This window comes from Vulpes lagopus, chromosome 1 (assembly GCF_018345385.1).
Source record: "Vulpes lagopus strain Blue_001 chromosome 1, ASM1834538v1, whole genome shotgun sequence".
Taxonomy (NCBI): Eukaryota; Metazoa; Chordata; class Mammalia; order Carnivora; family Canidae; genus Vulpes; species Vulpes lagopus.
Genome location: NC_054824.1, coordinates 131,830,930 through 131,853,118, shown reverse-complemented (window position 1 = coordinate 131,853,118; position 22,189 = coordinate 131,830,930). Strand labels below are relative to the sequence as shown.

At 38.7% G+C, this 22,189-nt stretch overlaps 1 protein-coding gene across 1 annotated transcript in view; it reads right to left on the bottom strand.

The window, feature by feature from the left end:
• GALNT1 (polypeptide N-acetylgalactosaminyltransferase 1) overlaps positions 1-22,189 on the bottom strand; it is an 80,477-nt gene that overhangs the window by 5,550 nt on the left and 52,738 nt on the right. Inside the window, exons 5-11 of the mRNA XM_041748859.1 lie at positions 20,766-20,973; positions 15,588-15,758; positions 13,183-13,300; positions 11,197-11,377; positions 10,186-10,325; positions 1,930-2,028; positions 1,102-1,236 (exon numbers count right to left, since the gene is read on the bottom strand). Coding sequence (XP_041604793.1) covers positions 1,102-1,236; positions 1,930-2,028; positions 10,186-10,325; positions 11,197-11,377; positions 13,183-13,300; positions 15,588-15,758; positions 20,766-20,973 — 1,052 coding nt within the window. The remainder of the gene's footprint in view (positions 1-1,101; positions 1,237-1,929; positions 2,029-10,185; positions 10,326-11,196; positions 11,378-13,182; positions 13,301-15,587; positions 15,759-20,765; positions 20,974-22,189) is intronic.

The following is a 22,189-nucleotide window of genomic DNA, read 5'->3' as shown; positions in this document are numbered from 1 at the left end:
TGAGGCAGGAGCTTAGGTTGGAGAACCAGAGGCATGCGTGTCAGCCACTCACTTGCTGTCATATAATACATGATGGTATGCAGAAAGTAAAGTAAGAAGTCTTTCCTGACATGAAAAAGAAAATTAATGCATTTGCAGAGGAAAAAGAGCGATTACTGAAGACTCTGGTGTTGGTTTGAGAACTGTAAAGCAAAAGCACAAGTTAGGAGGTTAGCCAGATATACGACACAGAGAGAGACTTGCTGGGAATGCTTTGATTGGCCTTTTAAGCATCTCTATTTGAGTACAACATACAGTGCATGAGGAGAGGGAAAGGTTCGAGAGGAAAACAAAAATAAATAAAAAATATAAAAACTTTTGTTATATATCACAGAAAAATCATCAGGAGCCAGAGAATTTCATTATTTAAAGATCACCTTTTATCTAAGTGTTTAAAAATTTACTGATTTATTATTCATTCATTCGACTGAGACTGAGAAAGCACAAGCAGGGGGAGCAGAGCGGCAGGCAGAGGAAGAGGGAGAAGCAAGCTCCCCAATGCAGGGCTCAATCCCAGGACTCTGGGATCATGACCTGAGCCACCCTAGTGCCCCTTATCCAAGTGTTTACTTAATTCAGTAATTTATTATTTTTTTTTCTTATTTATTTATGATAGTCACAGAGAGAGAGAGGCAGAGACACAGGCAGAGGGAGAAGCAGGCTCAATGCACCGGGAGCCCGATGTGGGATTCGATCCCGGGTCTCCAGGATTGCGCCCTGGGCCAAAGGCAGGCGCCAAACCGCTGTGCCACCCAGGGATCCCTAATTCAGTAATTTAAACAGCCTACTTAATGGCCCCATTTCCCCACATGAGATTAATAAACTTGAGGACATACGGAGAAAAGAGTGGCTATAGTGGCAACAAGAACTCAGGGCCTGGAGAAAAGATTAATTATTGGAGAGATTAAAATAGGTTTAGTTTACTTATGTTGTTTTTTCCATCTGTCGATTTTTAGAGTGTAAGAACAATTTGATCTATATTCAAACTAACGCTACAAGAATTCATTCTTCTAGCTACAAAATACACATAATTTCATTCTTATATGCAACTGAATAACTTACCACTGGGTCATACTCCCAAAGTTGATTGCCTTTTAGGTGGTGGCATTTGAGCATTGTGACTGGGCCATTAAGTTTGGAGACATCCAAGCAAAGGTCATCTGTTCTAATTTCTTTGTTGGCAGTATAAGAGAAAACCTGGAAGAAAAAAAAAAGCACATATACAAGTTTTAACAGTAAAACAAAGTAGCCAATAGACCGTAAGAGAAAACACAAGTATCTCAAGATATGTGATTTTTTTAACTTAATATTAGGACAATAAATGACTCAGAGAAGCTACCACTAATTTTGTAAAGAACAAAGAAAAAATGACCTAGAGTTTTTTTTTTTTTAATTTTTATTTATTTATGATAGTCACACACACACACACAGAGAGAGAGAGAGAGAGAGAGAGAGAGAGAGGCAGAGACACAGGCAGAGGGAGAAGCAGGCTCCATGCACCGGGAGCCCGAAGTGGGATTCGATCCCGGGTCTCCAGGATCGCGCCCTGGGCCAAAGGCAGGCGCCAAACCGCTGCGCCACCCAGGGATCCCCCTAGAGTTCTTTTTATACACTGAGTGTATTGTCAAGGGCTGCCATCTGTTTGACTAAAAAGGGCAAAATAAATCTCATGCACAGTAATGTAAATACAATTCTCACAAGGGGCCTTTTATAAATGTTTCATTTAAAAATAATCATTAGATGGAAGACTCCCTTCTCCTAAAAGGTCTTTATTATTGTCTTTTCATAGGTAGGAAAATATTTCCTGAATGATGTAATGAGATAAAAGGGGCAGAAGATTAAAACAAATCCAAAAATTAATCTCTTTTAAAACTTTACTAAAATACTCACCTGGTTACCTCCCATACCGTGACAGTTAAAAATTCCAACTTTTTCATTCTCTTTTCTAGCCATGTTATCTAGACATTGATTTGTTTCCACATTTCTTATCTATGGGACAATAATGAAAACAGAAGATGTTAGAGGTAAACTAGATGGACATACATGCAAATACATATGCACATTAAAGTCAATCTGAACTTTCCACTATATACATATGCACGGTAGAGGCTGACAGATTGCTCAGGGGCCTTACTGCACTGTCTTTCCTTCTAGTTTACTCACATTCCAAGTTCTATCTTGATGACTATCTTGGAGAGAGAAGTAAGAGATGTCCTTTTATTGGGTAAGATATTTGGTAATCATCGGGATGTCGAATGCAACTGAGATTCTACATTATCAGGGACCCTTCAAGTAAAAGAGATGATGTAAGGAAAGAGGGGAGCTTTTCATTATAGGAGTAGATAATCCTAAACATAAATAAGATCCTGAGGTCCTTCTTTACCAAATAGGAAAATAACAGGATGGTTTGGGAATTTGATATAGTACGTCCCTATGAAAGTTGTTTTAAGATGTACCTAAATTATTTGAGAGTAAAAACAATTATAGAGGGCATTCAGTAATTACAAGTTTTTATCCAACTTTTATTTATTTATTTATTAAAGATTTATTTATTCATGACAGAGTGAGACAGAGGCAGAGACAGGCAGAGGGAGAAGCAGGCTCCATGCAGGGAGCCCCATGTGGGATTCAATCCCGGGACCCCAGGATCACACCCTGGGCCGAAGGCAGATGCTCAACTGCTGAGCCACCCAGGGATCCCCCAATTACAAGTTTTTTTTTTTTTTTTTTTTTAAATTTTTATTTATTTATGATAGTCACAGAGAGAGAGAGAGAGAAGCAGAGACACAGGCAGAGGGAGAAGCAGGCTCCATGCACCAGGAGCCCGACGTGGGATTCGATCCCGGGTCTCCAGGATCGCGCCCTGGGCCAAAGGCAGGCGCCAAACCGCTGCGCCACCCAGGGATCCCCCAATTACAAGTTTTTAAAACAGTGGGTTTGACAAGCAAATGTGGATACCTCAACTTAGGGTATGGGCAGCAAGAAATGTGTGGAATGGGTCTAAGCAAGATAGACAACCTCTTGTGTTGGCTATTCATGTTAATGTCTCCAGCACCGTCTAGTAGGACTTTCATCACATGGGAATGTTCTATACTTGTGCCATACAATATGGTAGGTACCAGCCATGTGTGGCTATTGAGTACTTTATTATTATTATTATATTATTATTATTATTTATTTCTTGTTATTGAGCACTAAATATGTGGCTAATGTAACTGAGGAAATGACTTTCAAATTTTAATTTTCATTCATTTAAATACAGCCACATGTGCAAGCAGCTACCAAACTGGATGTGCAAGACTAGATGCTAACATATAGGATATAAAGTCTTGCACTGTTTGAGAGGGACAACTTGTCAATGACTGGAAACAATATGCACATGTTAATGAAGCCAAGTTATCATGCCCTCAGCCCTCTGTGAAAGGCACATGGAAGTGCCCACATCTGGTTCATACTTTCTCGAATTAGTAGAAATCTTAGGGGATCTATATTATTTCAAAGGGGAAAGTTAGTAGGCTAATGGTCCTTTTTTTTTTTTTTTTAAGATTTTATTTATTTATTCATGAGAGACACAGAGAGAAAGGCAGAGACACAGGCAGAGGGAGAAGCAGATTCCCCACAGGGAGACCAATCCCAGGACCCCGGGATCACGACTTGAGCTGAAGGCAGACACTCAACCACTGAACCACCCAGATGCCCCGCTAACGGTCCTTTTTATAGGATTTGTTTAGGTCTTTCCTTACAGAGCTAGGCTTGCCAATGAGCCAAACCCAAATGGTCACGTGCACCCTGTATAAGTGAGACAATGCTAAGAGGTGAGGAAATAGGAAGCCTTCCATTTGGATCATAGCAATCCATATCTGAACTATGGTGGTCAGGGGGAAGGGCTGCACTTTTGAGGTATGTGAAGGCAGGTTGGGTGGGAGTGAAAGCTTAGGGTATGGTGATATGCAGACCTGGGCTTCAGTCCCTACTCTAGCATTACAGGCCATTAGACTGTGACTGTAACCAGACTGTAACTGTACTCTAAGACAGTGATTCCCAGAACCATGATCTGAACAAAATCATCCAGCCAAGTGTTGACACATGTGCCACTATATGGCAGTTTTATGATCAAATATGTTTTAAAAATAGCGGGTAAAACAAATTTAAATAGGTTTCTTTACTGAAGGACTTCTCAAAGCCTTTTAATATACTGTGACTCTTGGTAGGGGTGGGGACTGGTGGTAGGGAAGGACGTAAGATATAGAAAAGCAGCATTTCCCAAACGTTTCTGGCCACAAATCTACTCCATCCTCCCTGCCATCCCCAGCTTTCTAATGGAGCACTTTGAAGGACATTAGACCTCAGCATTCTTTAGAACACAGTAACTGGGAAAGCCAGCTGTAAGAACCTCATTTTTTCATCTATGTAACAGGGGTAACAACCTCTCTCAGGTTTGCTGAGAGTTCTCAATGTGGTAATACACATAGAAGACTAGCAGAAACTGACTCATAGTAGGACCATGATAAGTATCAGCTTTTGTTCCTTATCCAAAGATTTAGCAACTCTTCAACCCCTTTCTGAAGTGTACATGGCTATCACTACAATATTATTTTTGACCTCGGAAGCTGAAAATAACTGTGAACACACTCATTCCTGGGAAACAGGCAGAGCCTAGGTTTCTTAGTGTCTGCTCTAAGTCTCCTTCAGAGTCTTGGTATCTCCACTAGGTGGAACAATGAAGGCAATTAAAGGATTTTTGGAATCTAGTATAATGGAATCTGAATTCACTTCTTTCCCTCTCTGCCATAAGAGAAATTTGGTTGGATATGACAAAGAGTATCGGTATTAATGGTTAAGAACACAAGCTCTCAGGCCATAGTGCCTATGTTCAAATTCTGCCTCTTCCATTTTGTGGCTGTGACCTGAGGATGCTGTTTAAACCATTCACTTATGCCTCAATTTACTGTCAAGTGGGGATAAGAGCACCTATATCTTATAGAGTTGATAGAAGAATAAAATGAATTAACGTTTGTAAAAGCACTCAGACCAGCCCTTGACATAGAGTTCATACTCATTAAATCTTAGGGCTATTAGATGTGCCTAGAGAAGCCATCGGTTATAGTCCATGACTGGCTAAACTGTCAAAGCTTTAACTTATTTGCTTTCTGTGGTTGTTGCTTAGAGTATATCTCCTTGATTAACTGCTATTAGATAACACAATGAAACACATTTACTCAGTTCCAGGTCCTACAGGGGCTATAAGGGTCATACTTAGTGAAGGCAGAGACTCTAAATTTGTACCTCTCATTCCCCTTTCTACTCTAAAATCCTATGATTTCAGGCTTCTCTAGACCCTTTGAAGTATAAGAAAAGACCCCCAAAAGGCTAACTTCCAGTTTTTAACAAAGTAAAGCTCACTTAGGTGGAGCTATGATCCCAGCATGAGACCCCCAGCAGCACTAGGGTGGGTGATTAAGAACGACCCCTTTCCCTGAAGCTTTAATCTGCATAGGGTGGCCTGATTCTAAGGGCAAACAAGCTTAAGACCATCTGCTTCGTTAAAAAGGCAGTGACAAGCAGGCCATGGACAGTAAAATCTGTTCCTTTTATAGAAAGCCAGCTGGCAAGAGGTAGGTAAAGAACAAACTTGCCTTGGCAATCATCATTGTGGGCTAGATAAGTGGTTCTTTGTAATATGCCTGTATTTTGGCTCAGTGAACAATGCCTAGGTGTTATCCAAAATTGGGTCAATTCAAGGGAAACAAACAACTCATTCTCTATTCTAAAGGCAAGTTATACTCACAACTCTATGGTCAACAAATCTTTGACAAAGCAGGAAAGAACATCCAATGGAAAAAAGACATCTTTTCAACAAATGGAGCTGGGAAAATTGGATAGCCACATGCAGAAGAATAAACTAGATCACTTTCTTATACTACACTCAAAAATAAATTCAAAATAGATGAAAGACCTAAATGTGAGACAGCAAATCATCAAAATCCTAGAGGAGACAATAGACAAAAACCTCCCTGACACTGGCCGCAGCAACTTACTAGACATGGCACCAGAGGGAAGGGAAACAAAAGCAAAAACTATTGGGACTTCCTGAAGATAAAAGGCTTCTGCACAGCAAAGGAACAATCAACACAATTAAAAGGCAACCTACAGAATGGGAGAAGATATTTGCAAATGATGTATCTGATAATGAGTTAGTATCCAAAGTCTATAAAGAACTTATCAACTCCTCACCCAAAAACAAATAATCCAGTTAAGAAATGGGCAGAAAACATGAACACTTTTCCAAAGACATCCAAATGGCTGACTTATGAAAAGATCCCCAAATATTACTCATCATCAGTGAGATATAACAAAACCATGATATCACCTCGCACCCATCAGAATGGCTAAAATCACCAACACATGAAACAACAGGTGTTTGCAAGGATGTGGAGAGAGGGGAGACCTCTTGCACTGTTGGTAGGTATGCAAACTGGTAGAGCCATTCTGGAGAACAGTTTGGAGGTTACTCAAAAAGTTAAAAAAAAAAAAAAAAAAAGACCTATCTTATGATCCAGAAATTGCACTACCAGGTATTTACCCAAAGGATACAAAAATACAGATTTGAAGGGGTACATGCACCCTGGTGTTTACAACAGCATTATCAACAAAAGCCAAACTATCGAGAGAGCCCAAATACCAAATGTCCATTAGCTGATGAATGGATAAAGATGTGGGGTGTGTGTGTGTGTGTGTGTATTTATTTATTTAAAAAGATTAAAAAAAAAAAAAGATTTTATTTAATTTATTCATGAGAGAGAGAGAGAGAGGCAGAGACACAGGCAGAGGGAGAAGCAGGCTCCATGCAGGGAGCCTGACGTGGGACTTGATCCCGGGACTCCAGGATCACACCCTGGGCTAAACTGCTGAGCCACCCAGGGATCCCATGTGTATGTATTTAAAAAAAAAAAAGGAATATCAACCATCAAAAAGAAAGAAAGAAAAGAAAAGAAAAGAAAAGAAAAGAAAAGAAAAGAAAAGAAAAGAAAAGAAAAGAAAAGAAAAGAAAAGAAAAGAAAAATCTTGCCACTTGCCACAATGTGGATGGAGTTAGAATGTATTATGCTAAGTGAAATAAGTCAGAAAAAGACAAATTCCAAAGGATCTCACTCATGTGGAATTTAAGAAACAAAACAGATGAACAGTATGGGAAGGGTGGGGGGAAGGAGAGTGAAACCGTAAGAGACTCTTAATGGTAGAGAACAAACTGAAGGTTGCAGGAAGGGAAGTAGGTCGGAGTTGGGTTAAATAAGGAGGGCACTTGCTGTGATGAACACGCTGTGATGTGTTGTATTTAAGTGATGAATCACTGAATTCTACTCCAGAAACCAATATCGCACTGTAGGTTAACTAAGTAAAATTTAAATTCAAACAAACAAACAAAAAAACAAAGGCAAGTTATAAGAGCAACTGCCTATATGTACTATAGGTACATCCCCTACTCTGGGCCTTCCTTGAATGGAATGAGGGTATAGCAAAGGGAACAGAGTCTCATTAATGAAGCAGAAAACTCAGCATACTCCTTACCTGTTTGAGGATGAATTTCTTAAGTCACAACAAAGTTCAGAGGAGCACAAGTCAAACCTGAAGTAGCCTCAGTAACTACTAAGGACAAATGGTAGCCTGTGCTCACCCTGGCATGGGCTGAATGGTTTCACTCCAACTCACTACCATCAGCCATTAGGCTCCCCTCTGTGATGTTATTTGTTCTCTGATACTCTACTTTGTTTCTCTTCTCCATCCCCAAACCCTCAACATCAATACCCTCCTCTTCACTCTGAACTGATGATCTTTTGTTCAATAAGGAAACAGAAGAATCAGAGAATTTCCTCACATTTCCACCACAAACTGCTTCTACCCTCAAATCAACAACTGACCTCACACATATCACCAACTCCCTCCACCTTCCTTCCTATTTCCACAGATTCCATGCCTTCTCAGCCTTCCTTCTCATGACCACCTACTAAACATGACTCCAGCAGTCAATAGTTCTTTTTTAGCAAATGAAAAAACCCCTTCTCTTAACTCCATATTCCCTTCTCTTAACTCCATATTCCCCTTCAGCTACTGACCATTTCTCTGCTCTACTTTACTACAAAATTTCTTGCAAGACTCGCCCTTGCTCATGATCTCCACTTCCTCTTCTTCTTTGAAGCCATCGGGGATTTTCTCCTACCAATCTCCATGGGAACCCTTTTGACACAGTGAGAAGGAGTCCACCTTCTACTTCTCCCGTGCCAGTCCAATGGCCACTTCTCTGTACTAGTCTTACTCAACAGTCAACCACTTCCTCTTTCCTGAAATACATGCTTCACTTAGTCTTCGGGACACCACTCTCTTGGTTCTCCTATTTCAGTGGTCACTCTTTCTAAATCTTTTTGGCTAATTCTCTCTCTTTACATGATCTCTAAATTGTAGAGTTTCCTATGGCTTGGTCCTCAGTCCTCCCTCTTCTTCTCCAACTACACTTGCTCTCCCCAAGGTGATCTTATGCAGTTTTGTTCTAAAAACTACCGATATATTGACAATCCTTAATTTCAGATCTCCATCCTCAAACTCATCCAGACTACAGATTTGTAAATGCAACTACCTACCCTGTATCTTAACCTGGATGCAATTTAACATGTCCCAAATTGCACTGTTGAATGCCTCCTGTACCTTCTCCACAAGCTTTCCCATCTCAATAATGCCAACTTCCCTGTCCTAGTTTCTCCAGTGAAAATCTTAACACAGTCCTTCACAACCCTTTCCTTTCACCAATACCCTAGTTCTACTCTTGTCTCCACACAATTTTGCTCAAATAGCAGACAACTTGATCATTTCCCAATGAAGGTTTGCCTGTCTCTCTTTGGCTTCCCATCTTACTCAGAATAAAACCCAGAGTGCTGACTGTGGCCAACCAGCTCTATGTGATTTGACCCTCAGTACATCTCAACCTTATCTTCTACTACCTTCCCCTCCCCTGTTCACTCCATTCCAGACAACTGGCTTCTGCTGTTTCTGGAATGAGGCAAGTACACTCTCGTCTTAGGGCTTTTTTTTTTTTAAGATTTTATTTATTCGAGAAACAAAGAAAGAGAGGCAGAGACACAGGCAGAGGGAGAAGCAGGTTCCATGCAGGAAGCCTGACGTGGGACTTGATCCTGGGTCTCCAGGATCACACCCTGGGCTGAAGGTGGCACTAAACCGCTGAGCCACCCGGGCTGCCTGGGCTTTTATATTTCTTTTTCCCTGTGCCCAGAACACTCTTTCCCCCAGAATTCATATGGCTTGCTCATTCACTTCCTTTAAATCTCTGCTCAAAAACCAAAACTCCTACCAGGGGCCTTTTTCAACTACCAAAACGTAAACAGCATCATTACATAAGCCCACCAGCCATTCTCATTCCCCCTTGCCCTTAGTACCACCTAACATGCCGTGTACTTTAAAAACCTGGTTTCCTCTGCAGATTTGCAAGAACAGAGACTTTATTCACTATATTCACCTTATTCACTTATTCACTTTATTCACTATATTCCTTGTATGTAAAATAGTATCTATTATTTTAAAATAGTATCTACTATTTCTACTATAAATAGTAGATACTCAAATGTTTATTGAATGAATGGAAGGACTGAAGAAGTGACAGCCTCCTATGGAGTGGAGGATTAACTTTTTCTGAGTTCAGGACGATTCAATCCTGGGATGGGGCCTGGTTGTGGCCCTGTCCACACATATCATTTGCTGCTATGACATATTATAAGTGGTCTTTCAACGTTCCTTGTCAGTTCTTTAATATTTATTTTTACTTCTTTCGTTAGGTTAATTAACACCAGGATATTATCTTTAGGAATATATGCTTTTAACTAAGTGGATCAGTCTGTTAAAACAAGAAGCCTGAAGACACTAAACTACTGAAACAGGAGTTCAACTCTGAAAGGTTGGGGGGGGGGGAGCATTACTATTTTAATAAAATATAACACAATGAAAAATTAACAAGATTTCAAGTGAGGAGGTAGACAGTTTAACTGACAACTTTCTCACACTTGAGGTGATATAATTTTAACGTCTATTGTTTTTGATGAATGAGAACATAAACAACCGCACAGAATCTATATATTTTACCTCTCCCAAAGAGAAATAGTGACGTGGAATCTGGGAATCAGGATAAATATTCTCTAGGTACCAAGAGAAAGGTTTGCATTGTAGTTTGTGTCTTAGACCAAGTCTTGATGATATATCTCCATAATCTACCTTTGTAACACCTGTTGAAAGAAAGAAGTTGACTCTCAATTATTCATGTTCTATTAGGTAACACATTTCTATTTAAATATTGCATTTAACAAGCCAGGCAAATGGGAAAAGTGGTACCATTTTGGTGATGTATAACTACACAAGTGATATCATGAATCCATTGCTCAAAATCTAAAACAAGGAAATATATTTATGTTTTATTTTTTCAAAGAAAAATTAAATTTATGTGAGAATGAAATACAGTGCTAGCATTATTACACATAAATGTAAGTTTTTACAGGATCAGAAAACTCATATACGTGAAGGCAAAAACAAGAATCAAGATTCTTCTGCCCAAATTTTAAGCAGAGCAACTATTTCTGGTCAGGTTTCTCTCATACAACTCACTGACATGTGTGAACTGTGACTTGTTGGTTTTGTGGTAATTAAAAAATGAGGCTGGAATGCTAACAATGTCAGGAAGACTTATAGCTAATGGAACAACTGTTCCCACAAAACTGTGAATGGCAGAGAGGTTCCTGGATAAAGGTCCCTTGAGGCATGCTCCAGTGCTCTGCACTGGCCCTGAGAGACTTGAATTTTCATATAAACATTACACATGACATTTAGGTTAAAAATAAATACAGAACACTGGTAACACCTGGGCTGAGGGTAATGTCTGCAATACTGGCCTGGAAATCTTATTGTTAATAATATACTGGGCATTGTGCTAAGCACTCTGTACACTGTGTGTGATTTCCTTTATTCTTTAAGACAACCCTGTGAGGTTGGTTCTTTGCCTCTTCTCAAAGTTTTTTTTACCTCCTTCTTACCTTTCAGATGCATTAAGACCAAGGACAAGAAGGTTCTAGTCTTGTATTTTTAATGCAAAATAATGCTAACCTGGAGAAATTATATAGAAGAAATTCTTGAACTCATCCATCCACACTTCTGCAAGTCGCCTGTTATTTTTATTGATAATTTGTCCTGTGCCTCCTGGGAATGTGTAAGGTGTGGCTTTCCGAAACACATGTCCAACATGTGAGCAAGTGACAATCTCCAAAGTTCCTCCACATTGCCAAATCTGAAAACAATAGCAAAGAAGACCATAATAAGATCCTGATAGCTTTAAAAAAATTTCTCACATCTATGGATGTACACAGTTAAAATTTCATTGAATCATGACCATACATTCAATTGAGCGCCTGCTATATGGTCATAAAGCCAGTGCTTCCTCAGAACTGTACTTTTCTGAATTTTTAGTTCTTTTTTTTTTTTTTTAAAGATTTTATTTATTTATTCATGAGAGACACAGAGAGAAAGGCAGAGACACAGGCAGAGAGAGGAGAAGCAGGCTCCATGCAAGGAGCCCGATGTGGGACTTGATCCCAGGTCTCCAGGATCATGCCCTGAGCCAAAGGCAGACGCTCAACCACTGAGCCACCCAGGTGTCCCTGAATTTTTAGTTCTGATCAAACCTAAAGTTGAAGGTTAAATTCAGAAAAGAAAGGTTAAAGGCTAAATGCAGAAAAAACAGAGGTCTGAACAATATTTTTCTAACTGCAGGCCAACACTTAAAAAAGATTGTAAGTTCAAATTTGAGTTGTTTATATTTTAAAACAAGTTTAAATTTTGTGTGTAGTACATGCATGGTTTATAGTCAAAAAACTTTTGACTATGGAGTATTTGGCCAGAGTCCTATTTGTTCCTCCTTTTCCAAACCTGTCAGAGCCTGTACATTAAGCAGACCCTAGAAATCTAAACTGGATCTCTCATGAGTTATTCCTTGGGACAGTGACCGCATACTGTGCTGTCATCTTCATGGGAATAAAAACCAAAAAGAGGAAAAGAAAGATCATCATGCTTGGGTTTACATTCTTAGTTTAATGAAATTATCCTTCTGCTCCTTTCAAAATGCATTTTTCTGTAAGCTAAAAATCTGTTATTCACAATTAAAACAGATTTTGAGAAGTTTTGATTTTGTTAAATATTCAGTGTCTCTACTTTAAAGTTTTCCTGGATTCACAAAGTGATACAGCTGGATAGGATTTTGATCCCCAAGATCATGAACTGAGCCAAAGGCAGATTGGACAACCCAGGTGCTCCACTAAGAAAATTTCTAATAATTCAGTTGATTTAGGTCATCAATAAATATTTTTCCCTGCACACACACCTTAGACTTCTTTTACCACAAAGATGATCTAGAGTCCAAATCTCTCCTTTTATAAGACAGCAAACTGATCCACTAGGAATGAAGTGAGGTAGCTGGGTTATATTACAATGCAGTTCAATGTGGTTTCCACTATGAGCTATGTGTCTCAAGTTGGTAATTTTCAGAAATAGAGTGTCACTTAACATGTTGATTTTAGTGAATGTGAAATGCTTGAGAGTTTTATATAAGGTTGATTGGGTTAAATTACCTTGGAGCAATTTCAGAATTCTTTTGCCTTTTTCTATTGAAAAATGTAAAGCCAGTAAAGTGACCAGGTTTTATATAAGAGAACAATTTTCACAACAGAAGGACAAAGCATATTACAGAAAGTGAAATTATGTTTTTGGCAGTCAAGTACCATAGTAGCATATAGAAACTACATATTGTTTTTTATTTTTAGAGCTTGAATTACTTCCTTGAAAATAACAGAAATTCAAAACAACTAGGGAATCTTGTGTAAGTTTTATAGTTTAACTATTAAGATCATTGAATTATTTGCTTAAGATACAGTGTATAAGGAACCCTTAATACAAACATGAATTTTTTTATGAACTGAGGTTCTGAAGTCTGACAAAATTCATACGAAATTCAATTTTTATTTTGAGATACATAATATGAATCATTAAATCATATCTATATTTGAGGTTCAAAGATCATTTTTTTCAAAGGGAACTTACCCTAAAGGAAATCTCTAGGTTCTCTCCTCCCCAAATATCCATTCCAGCATCATATGTTCCAATTTCCTGAAAGTAATCTCTGTCTATTGAAAAAAGGCCTCCTGCCATTGTAGGTGTTCTGCAATTCAATCATAATACTACACTGTTAATTTTAATAACTTAAAATTTACAATCAGTTTTTATTTTTATTATTTTATTATTTTTTAAAGATTTGATTTATTCATGAGAGACACAGAGAGAGAGAGGCAGAAGCAGAAGGCGTCTCCCTGTGGGGAGTCCGATGCAGGACTCAATCCCAGGACCTCGGGATCATGCCCTGAGCTGAAGGCAGAAACTTAACCACTGAGCTACCCAGGTGTCCTCAGTTTTTGTTTTTAAAAGTATTTTCATTAACCTTTTATAAATAGAGAGTAAGTGCTTTTTACACTCTTCAGAAACTTTCACAGAAACCTAAGGATTTTCTGTGTTTTTCTGCTGTGCTATTTGGTCTTCAGACATGACCTACCCCTGTCATGCTGACTGCTAGGCCTACCCACTGTCACACTTTGTGCCCTGACAGCCTTCTCTGTCCTGTCCCAAGACCTCTCCTGTTTTCAGTACCTTTCTTGGTCCTCAGGTCCTGATTAAGCTTCCATGTGAAACTCTGTAAATTGAAGCTAGATGTCATAATTCTCTCCATCTGACTGGGTACCTTCCCATAGTTCCTCACAACTACACTGACTATATTAACTAATTGACTATATAGCCAACTAGATTCATGTTAGCAACTCTAACACAGTAGGTTCTAAAATGCAGCAAATATTGCAAAGAGATAGATCAAATAGGATGAAACAATGAGGACCTTTTCCTATACCTACTATAGAAACCTTTCAGGAAAGGAGATGAAGTAAAGAATACAATTAGTATACTTCTAAGGGGACTGTCTGACTGACCAAGAATGGTACTTCCCCTGCAGAAGAGGGGCCCAATTCATCAGAACATGGCACAGGGATGTACAGTGGGTGCAAATAGGTGGAATTAAGTAGAGAAATGATAATGAAGAAGGACTGAATAAATGGATACCAGTTAACAATTTGATTTCCGTGAAGGATGAGTATGGAGAAAAATGGACTCTAACTAAAAGAAAATAATTAAATTCTAGGGACAGAGGAGACTATGGTGATCACATTTTTAGGGTGAATTGTCACCTCTGATTCCATGCCCTAAAACATACAGATTGCATGCTGTTGGAAGGGTGGTAGCATTTGCCTTTCCAGTAGAAATAGTCATTTCCACATAAAAATTAGGATGCACTTTTAGAAGAGACAAAAAAAAAAAAAAAAAGAAAGAAAAGAAAAGAAAAGAAAAGTCTACTATGTTAGAAGTCAGAAGAAACAGGCCAACACTCAGAGTTACCACTTAGTACTGGGGTTTCTTGACCTGTGTTTTGAGATCTTTACATTTCCTAGAATTACATAATCAACCTTCCATTTGCACATGTACATTTTCCCCCTACTAGAGAAGACGTGTAGCCCTGAAATGTTTAGGAAGCCCTGATTTAGATGGTTATTTGAACTGTCACAAAAGAGTGGGGAAAGTACCTCTGCTATAGGAAAGGACTCAGCATAGAATTAATGAAATTCTCCTCAGCTTTGCCAGAATGGCACTTGAGTTCAAGGAAGAGCAAGCCTGAGAAGCCTGGGATGGGAGAAAGCTAAGGCCTGGCTCTGAAGGGCTCTCCATCACTACAGAGGCAGCAGGCAAATGCTGCCCGAACAAATCTGAGGACTGTTCAGATACTCATACTCTCAGTTTCAAGGTTCTAAACAGCATAAAGATTCTTATCCCTTTTGGAAAAAAATCTATAGATGATAAAGTATAAAACAGGGGAAAAGTCAGAATGTGTTCACAGAAATCTTTTTTTATACTTCTGTCAATTCTGGTTATTTTTATATCTGAAACAAGCTTTTCTAACCTCATCAGTCAGTAACTACGATCCAGATGGTACAAGTCTGAATTTCCAAGCTTGTATTTTGGTGCTATGACCCACTTTTAGGTAATATTTTCACATTACACTTACACTTACAATTAATTAAGTGACAGCTGGACTGAAAGTTAAATATTATTATCCTTAACAACTGAAAGCACAAATCTGACAGATTTGCAAAATGTTTTCATGTAGGGACGAAAGAACATATACATGTCACCATCACTTCTCAGGTGCACTAGATTTATCTAAGTGAAAAATCCCTACTTTATTAATTGATCAGAGGAAAAAGCTATCTTTAAAATAATAATACGTATGGTATGTATACAAATGCCTCACGTCGCTCAAAATACACAAATAATCCTTTTGATATGATTCCCAAAGCTCCACTATTCCCTGTCAATAGCACTTAAGGGAAAATGTTTGACAAATTAATTACCTGACAGGAAGAGTCCGATCACCTTTCCTTCTGTCCATTTCTCTTTGGGGAACAGGATACCAGCGGAAATTGAGCTTCCAATTGAAGCCACCATAGGTCATATCAGAGCCTGCCATGTACTCAAAAGTATCATCGCTGATCACATCAATGATAGGACATACCACTGTTTTCCTAAAATTATAAAAGCAAATGAAAAAATCTTCACTTTCCTTTTTGAGGCACAGCATGACAACTATATTATAATTATATGCTAAGTGTTTTTAAAATAAAAATACATTCTATAATGTTAAAAGCGATGGTGGGAAAATTTCCTGCTATAATCTACCAAGTTAGCATAATTTTTTTTAAGATTTATTTGACAGAGCAAACAAGCGCACATGCGAGGAAGGGGGCAAACGGAGAGAGCGCCTTAAGGGGACTCTGAGCTGAGTGGAATCCTAGGCTCTATCTCACAACTCAAGCTGAACACAAGAGTCGGACTGCTTAACCGCCTGTGACACCCAAGCGCCCCTCAGCATAATTACTTATTATACTCACAACCCTTAAAACCCTTCCATCCCTTCTTGTTCATACTTTTTAAGTATTTGCCACATGTGAGAACACTCCAGATATTTATAGTTTCCAAAAATAATACTTTTAATGACTACATATTTAATCATTTTAAGGTAATAATTTTCTTAATAAACTCGTAGATATTTGTGTTCCTCACAGTTTTTTGCTATTAAAATACTAAGTGAACATGTTCATAAAACAACTATTTTCCTTTTAAGATAGGAATGGGTTTAACCAAATTAATGGAAATAATTTTTTTCTCTAACACTAATCTTTATTGCTTTCCATATACATAAGTATAGTATATGTTTCTCCCTGCAGCTTCTTTATAATGCTATCAATTTTGGGTGTGATTTTCTTATATTTTTGCTAATACAATAATATTAAATAGCATCTCACAATTTAAAATTTTATATTTTCTAGTTATTAGAAAGGATATTTTCCCCATAGATTTATATTTCTTCATACAAATTGTCTTATCCCCCAGATATTTAAAATTTTTTCTATTGGAATTGTGATTTTTTTAATAAACCTACAAAAACTTCCACAAGACTACAGCTCCTTCCTAGGAAAGGTATACTTACTTATAGTCCCAGGCAGCCACATTCTAGAGTATGTCATATCCTCACCATCTTCATCTTTCCTGTCTTAAGAAATCTTTCCCTACCCCAGAATCTAAAGATATTCTCCTATATGGTCTTCAAAAAGAATTCTATTTTTGCTTTTCATATTTAAGTCTTTAATCCTACGGAACTGATTTTATTAGGATATACAGTAAGTGTCCAACTTCATTTATTGTCCTTATAGATAACCAATTATTCTAGCACTATTTATTTGATGGTCTTTTTTCCTCTCTGCTGTAACTATCAACACCTTCTCTGTCGCAAGTCAAGTTTCCATATCAACATGGGATGATTTCTAGTCATTACTGTTTCACTAGTCTATTTGTGAATTCCTGCATCAACAGGTCACTATCACAATTCATCTAGCCTCAGAAAAAGTCCTGATGTCTGGTAGTGCCAGCCCTGTTGCACCTGACTCTTCTTAAGAATTTCCTAGCTACCTTTTTAAAAATATGATTTCAACATAACAGAATCAAGTCAGTTCCTCCAAGAACATTCTGTTAAGATTACAGCTGGAAATGCACTGAATTTATAGATCAGTGTGGGGAGAACTGGTATTTTTACTTTTCTATCCGTGAATATTATCCTCTTCTCCACTTAGATTATCTTCTAGTAAATTTCAAGTGTTCTATTTTATGTATTTAATTATTTATCTATCTATCTATCTATCTATCTATCTATCTATCTATTTATTTATGGGAGTGAGAACATGAAAGCATGTGAGCATGGAGTAAGGGGAACAGAGGAAGAGGGACAAGCAGACTCCTCACTGACCATGGAGCCTGATGTGGGACTCAATCCCAGGACCCTGGGATCACACCCTGAGCCAAAGGCAGATGCTCAACCACTGAGCCACCGAGGCGCCTCTATGTATATTTTGTTATATAGCTTATGATTTCCATTGCTATTATAAATGGTATTTCTTTTTTTCTTTTTACATTATCTTTCCTAGCTATTCCTTGCTGGTGTGGAGAAGTCTTTTCTATAGAGATCTTATATTAGGCAATACTGCTAAATTATTATTATGTCTACTGTTTTGTATAAGTTTTTTTTTTCCATTAAGACATCATCTCCAATTGACAGCACTTGTGTATTTTATTTTCCTTTGTAATCCTTACACCCTTTATTTCTTCTATTACTGTAAAACTTAAGATTCCTTTTTTTTTTAAATTTTTAAATTTATTTATGATAGTCACAGAGAGAGAGAGAGACAGAGAGAGAGAGAGAGAGAGAGGCAGAGAGGCAGAGACACAGGCAGAGGGAGAAGCAGGCTCCATGCACCGGGAGCCCGATGTGGGATTCGATCCCGGGTCTCCAGGATTGCGCCCTGGGCCAAAGGCAGGCGCCAAACCGCTGCACCACCCAGGGATCCCAAAACTTAAGATTCCTAATAATACTAAGTAAGAGTAGTAATTTAGGGCATCATAAGGATGCTCTGTATCTTTTATAAACTATTCGTGGGGTGGGGGGGGGAATACCTGGGTGGCTCAGTCATTTAAGCATTCGATTCTTGATTTCAACTCAGGTCATGATCTCAGGGTCCTGAGACTAAGCCCTGTGTTAGGCTCTGCAGATGGAGCTTGCTTAAAATTCTCTCCCCCTCTAATGTGCTCTCACTTTCTCTCTTTAAAAAAAATTCAACTTTTCTCCATTAATATGTTTGTTAGCTAAGGCTTTTTTTTTTTTAAGCCATCCTTTCAGATTAGAAAATTTACATTCTCTAATAGTTCACTAAGTACTTTTACTCATAAGTGGATGTGCATTTTCATCATAAATGAACATTTTTCTGTATCTACTGAAGCAATCAGTTTTTTTTTTTTAAAGATTTTCTTTATTTATTCATGAGAGAGAGAGAGAGAGAGAGGCAGAGACGTAGGCAGAGGGAGAAGCAGGCTCCATGCAGGGAGCCTGACGTGGGACTCGATCTTGGGTCTCCAGGATCATGCGCTGGGCTGAAGGCGGCACCAAACCGCTCAGGTACCCAGGCTGCCTGTGATCAGAGATTTTTAATGATACAGTTTTAATCAAAGTTTCAGAAATGCTAATAAGGATGTATTATGTGAATTGCTTTGTACTATTAAACTAAGCCAATTATTCGTGTATTCTTTTATGTACTTTCACATAAAAATAAAAATATATTGGGGAACCTGGGTGGCTTAATCGTTAAGTATCTGCCTTGGGCTCAGGTCATGATCCCAGGGTCCCCAGGGCTCTCTGCTCAGCCAGGGAGTCTGCTTCTCCCTCTCTCTCTCTCTCTGCTCCTCCCTCTTTCATGCTTGTTTGCTGTCTCACTCTCTCAATAAAATAAAATAAAATAAAATCTTTAAATATATATATATATAATATAATTATTTTTTCCTCCCAGTGGAAAACTCAAGTTTTCTGATACGAGATTTTTGTGTTAGTGTTCTTGAGTAGGTTTGGGTAATTTTTCCATGTACTTCTTTTCTAACTTTGATATCAAAGTTATATTAGTCTCATAAAGAGCTGAGTTGGTTCCGTACTTTTCTATATTTACAAATTATTAGAGGCGATCTGTTTCCCTATCACTACCCCCATAGCAAGGCTGAAACAGGCAAATTTTCTTTGGTATGGTAGTATTTATTTCTTATTCTCACTCACACAGAGATAAAAAGAGCCTAGCTTTACACACAGGTGTTTGCTATTCACCTTCCAGCCTCAGGCAGGGCCTAGATCTGGTCTCCTATCTTCCTATCCATTTGTCTGTCAAGGCAGAGAGGCTCTGTGTCCTCTAAGTTTGACAGAAACTCTCCAAGTTTTAGTGAGAGCTGGTTTTAGTGTCTGGACCACTCATTTGTCTCAGTTTGTTTTGACATTTGCAAAACTTCTGACTTCTGTGCAAGCTCAATGATGTGTTTAAAAATGTGTTTTGTAGTATATCCAGCATTTAAGCTCTTTCAGGTGGAAATGTTACTCAGGACACCTAATCTACTACGAAGCTCAAATTGGAAATTGTCGTTGTCATTCTAGTCATCTCCCCTTTTATTTCTGTCATCTCCTCACACTGCTGCTTTCTCTCCGTGGGTCCAGGCTCCTGCTTATGTGTGGTCTTCGTGCAAGCCAGTATTTCCCAGATCAGTCATCTACTACTCACAGAAAACAATTTACAGGGATAAATGCTTCCTGCCTCTTCCTTATGCAGGCAGTGTTCTCCTTCCTAAAGCTGCTGGATCTTCTCATCGCCCAAATGCTGGTTTTCCCTATTTATTCACCTTTAAAGGGGTGAGATGTAGTCCCAGTATCTTAACAAACAGAACAGATAGAGTGGCTTTTGCTATGCTTCACTCGACTAGTATGGGTTTACCTTGCTGAAATCAAAACCTTAATGTTAAATTGGCACAAATAGCCTCTAGCTCAAAGTGCAATGACAAGAAGAAATTCAACTAATGTTAAGTTTAGCAGACGGAAGGTAGCTTCTCTCCTGATACACAATTATGCCAGGGACCAGCAGTAGGCAATTCTTTGAAAAAGGCCTGCATTGCTCCCATTGCTCTTCCTGTATCATACGAGATTATAGTGCTTTTCCACTATAATCAAGCACTTTAGGATACAATGTGTATCTCTCTATCCCCTTCTTCTTGCTGTGCTATAGGGTGCGTGATATAGTCCCAGTAAGGTAGGAGAGGAAGGGAGGAGATGACTTGCCTGGCCTGGTTTTAGCCTTAGACAGCAGGGACAATAAAGGGTTTTACCCCACCTTTCCTGATTCACGGTCTTCTGTTCTGCCTCCCAGTTAGTAAATAGAGCCTAAGGTATGTATACATGTGAACAACATGCTTCCTAATCCAGCCTCATCAACAAGACTACAAACATTTCTTCACGGTTGTCTTCACTTTTAATTTAGAGAGTTTTTCATAGATATTTTAAAGGAAACTTCAGAGGAAATTACTTGTGCATTTATTTATATATACAGAATTTTGCAGCTTACCATATGGTTTAGGACAAACAAACGAAAACAAATTTACAGACTTCTGAAAATTACCTGTCATGTTTGATCCTGGCTAAGAGAGGCTCCAGCCATCCCACTGTACATTCACAGTGAGCATCTAAGAAGGTGATCACTTGGCCTTTAGACACAGCAGCTCCTTTTAATCTAGCTCTGATCAATCCAGAACGTTGTTCCATTCGAATTACATGAACTGGTACTTTCAATTTTTTCACATAACTCTCTAGAGGTCTTTTCAAAAAGTCTGAAAAATTAACAGAACAAAAAATAAAAAGACTGACCTGGTGCTACCTAGATGTAAAGCAATTTTTTGCAATATTCATTCACCACATATTTACTGAGCACTCATGGTAAGGTGCCCTGATTCACAAACCCCTTTCACTACAGGGAGGGAGTCTTTTTATTCCTGAGAGCATCTCCTAAAGCTGCCTCTACCTTATTACATGAAGAATCAGGAGAGCCTTTGAGCTCAGGCTCAAACACAGACAGACATGTCACCAGTTTCCTAAGCAATTCTGGCAGCTCACTTCTTTTTCTAGTCATGCTTAAGGATTAGGAGCAGAGAAAAAGCAGTTCAAGAGCATTCAATCCAGGACAGTCCAGGTGGCTCAGCGGTTTAGCACCACCTTCAGTCCAGGGCCTGATCCTGGAGACCCAGGATCAAGTCCCATGTCGGGCTCCCTGCATGGAGCCTGCTTCTCCCTCTGCCTGTGTGTCTGCCTCTCTCTCACTCTGTGTCTCTTATGAATGAATGAATGAATGAATGAATGAATGAATGAATAAATAAAATCTTAAAAAAAAGGCATTAAATCCAGACCTCAATAGACAGAAGGAACAGAATATGCAAGAGCTGTTAGAATTCAGGTAATTGTGGGAGTTCTTCAAAATCCAATCCAAAACCACCTGTCTTATTGACTACCAGTCTTTGACAATCCAGTTCTTCTATCAAGAGGCAAGGAGTGAGGTCAAGCTCAGAGGGGAAATGCTAGACTATAAGTGTAAGACCAGAGTTCCTTAGCAGACAAGTAGGTCTAAGTAATAAAGGTCTTAAGAGGGAAAGACAATTGAAGAAAAAGGGGAAAAAAGAAAGGGAGAGAAAGTGGTTGCATGAAATGAAATCAGTAACTATTCTGGAATGTTGAGATAGAGGCTATGTCCCTAAGCCAAGGAAGTCCTGCCTCCAAAGTACATACCTGACTTTAAAAAGTAGGAAAGGCTCAGCTTCCTCATCAGGTTAGTTTATGGAATTTCTGCTAGAGAAGCTATTGAGGGTGGTATGGTCAAATGTCTTTTCAACTCATCCCAGCAGGATAGGTATAAGGATATCTCTTTAGGGAAGAAAAAACGTGAAAAGAGAACTGTTGGGACTCCTAGGACTAGATCTGTCCCATAGGACTCTAGTAAAGGGACCGTCCCAGGAAGCACAATATATGTATTAAGGGTCTCCTTAAATACTAACC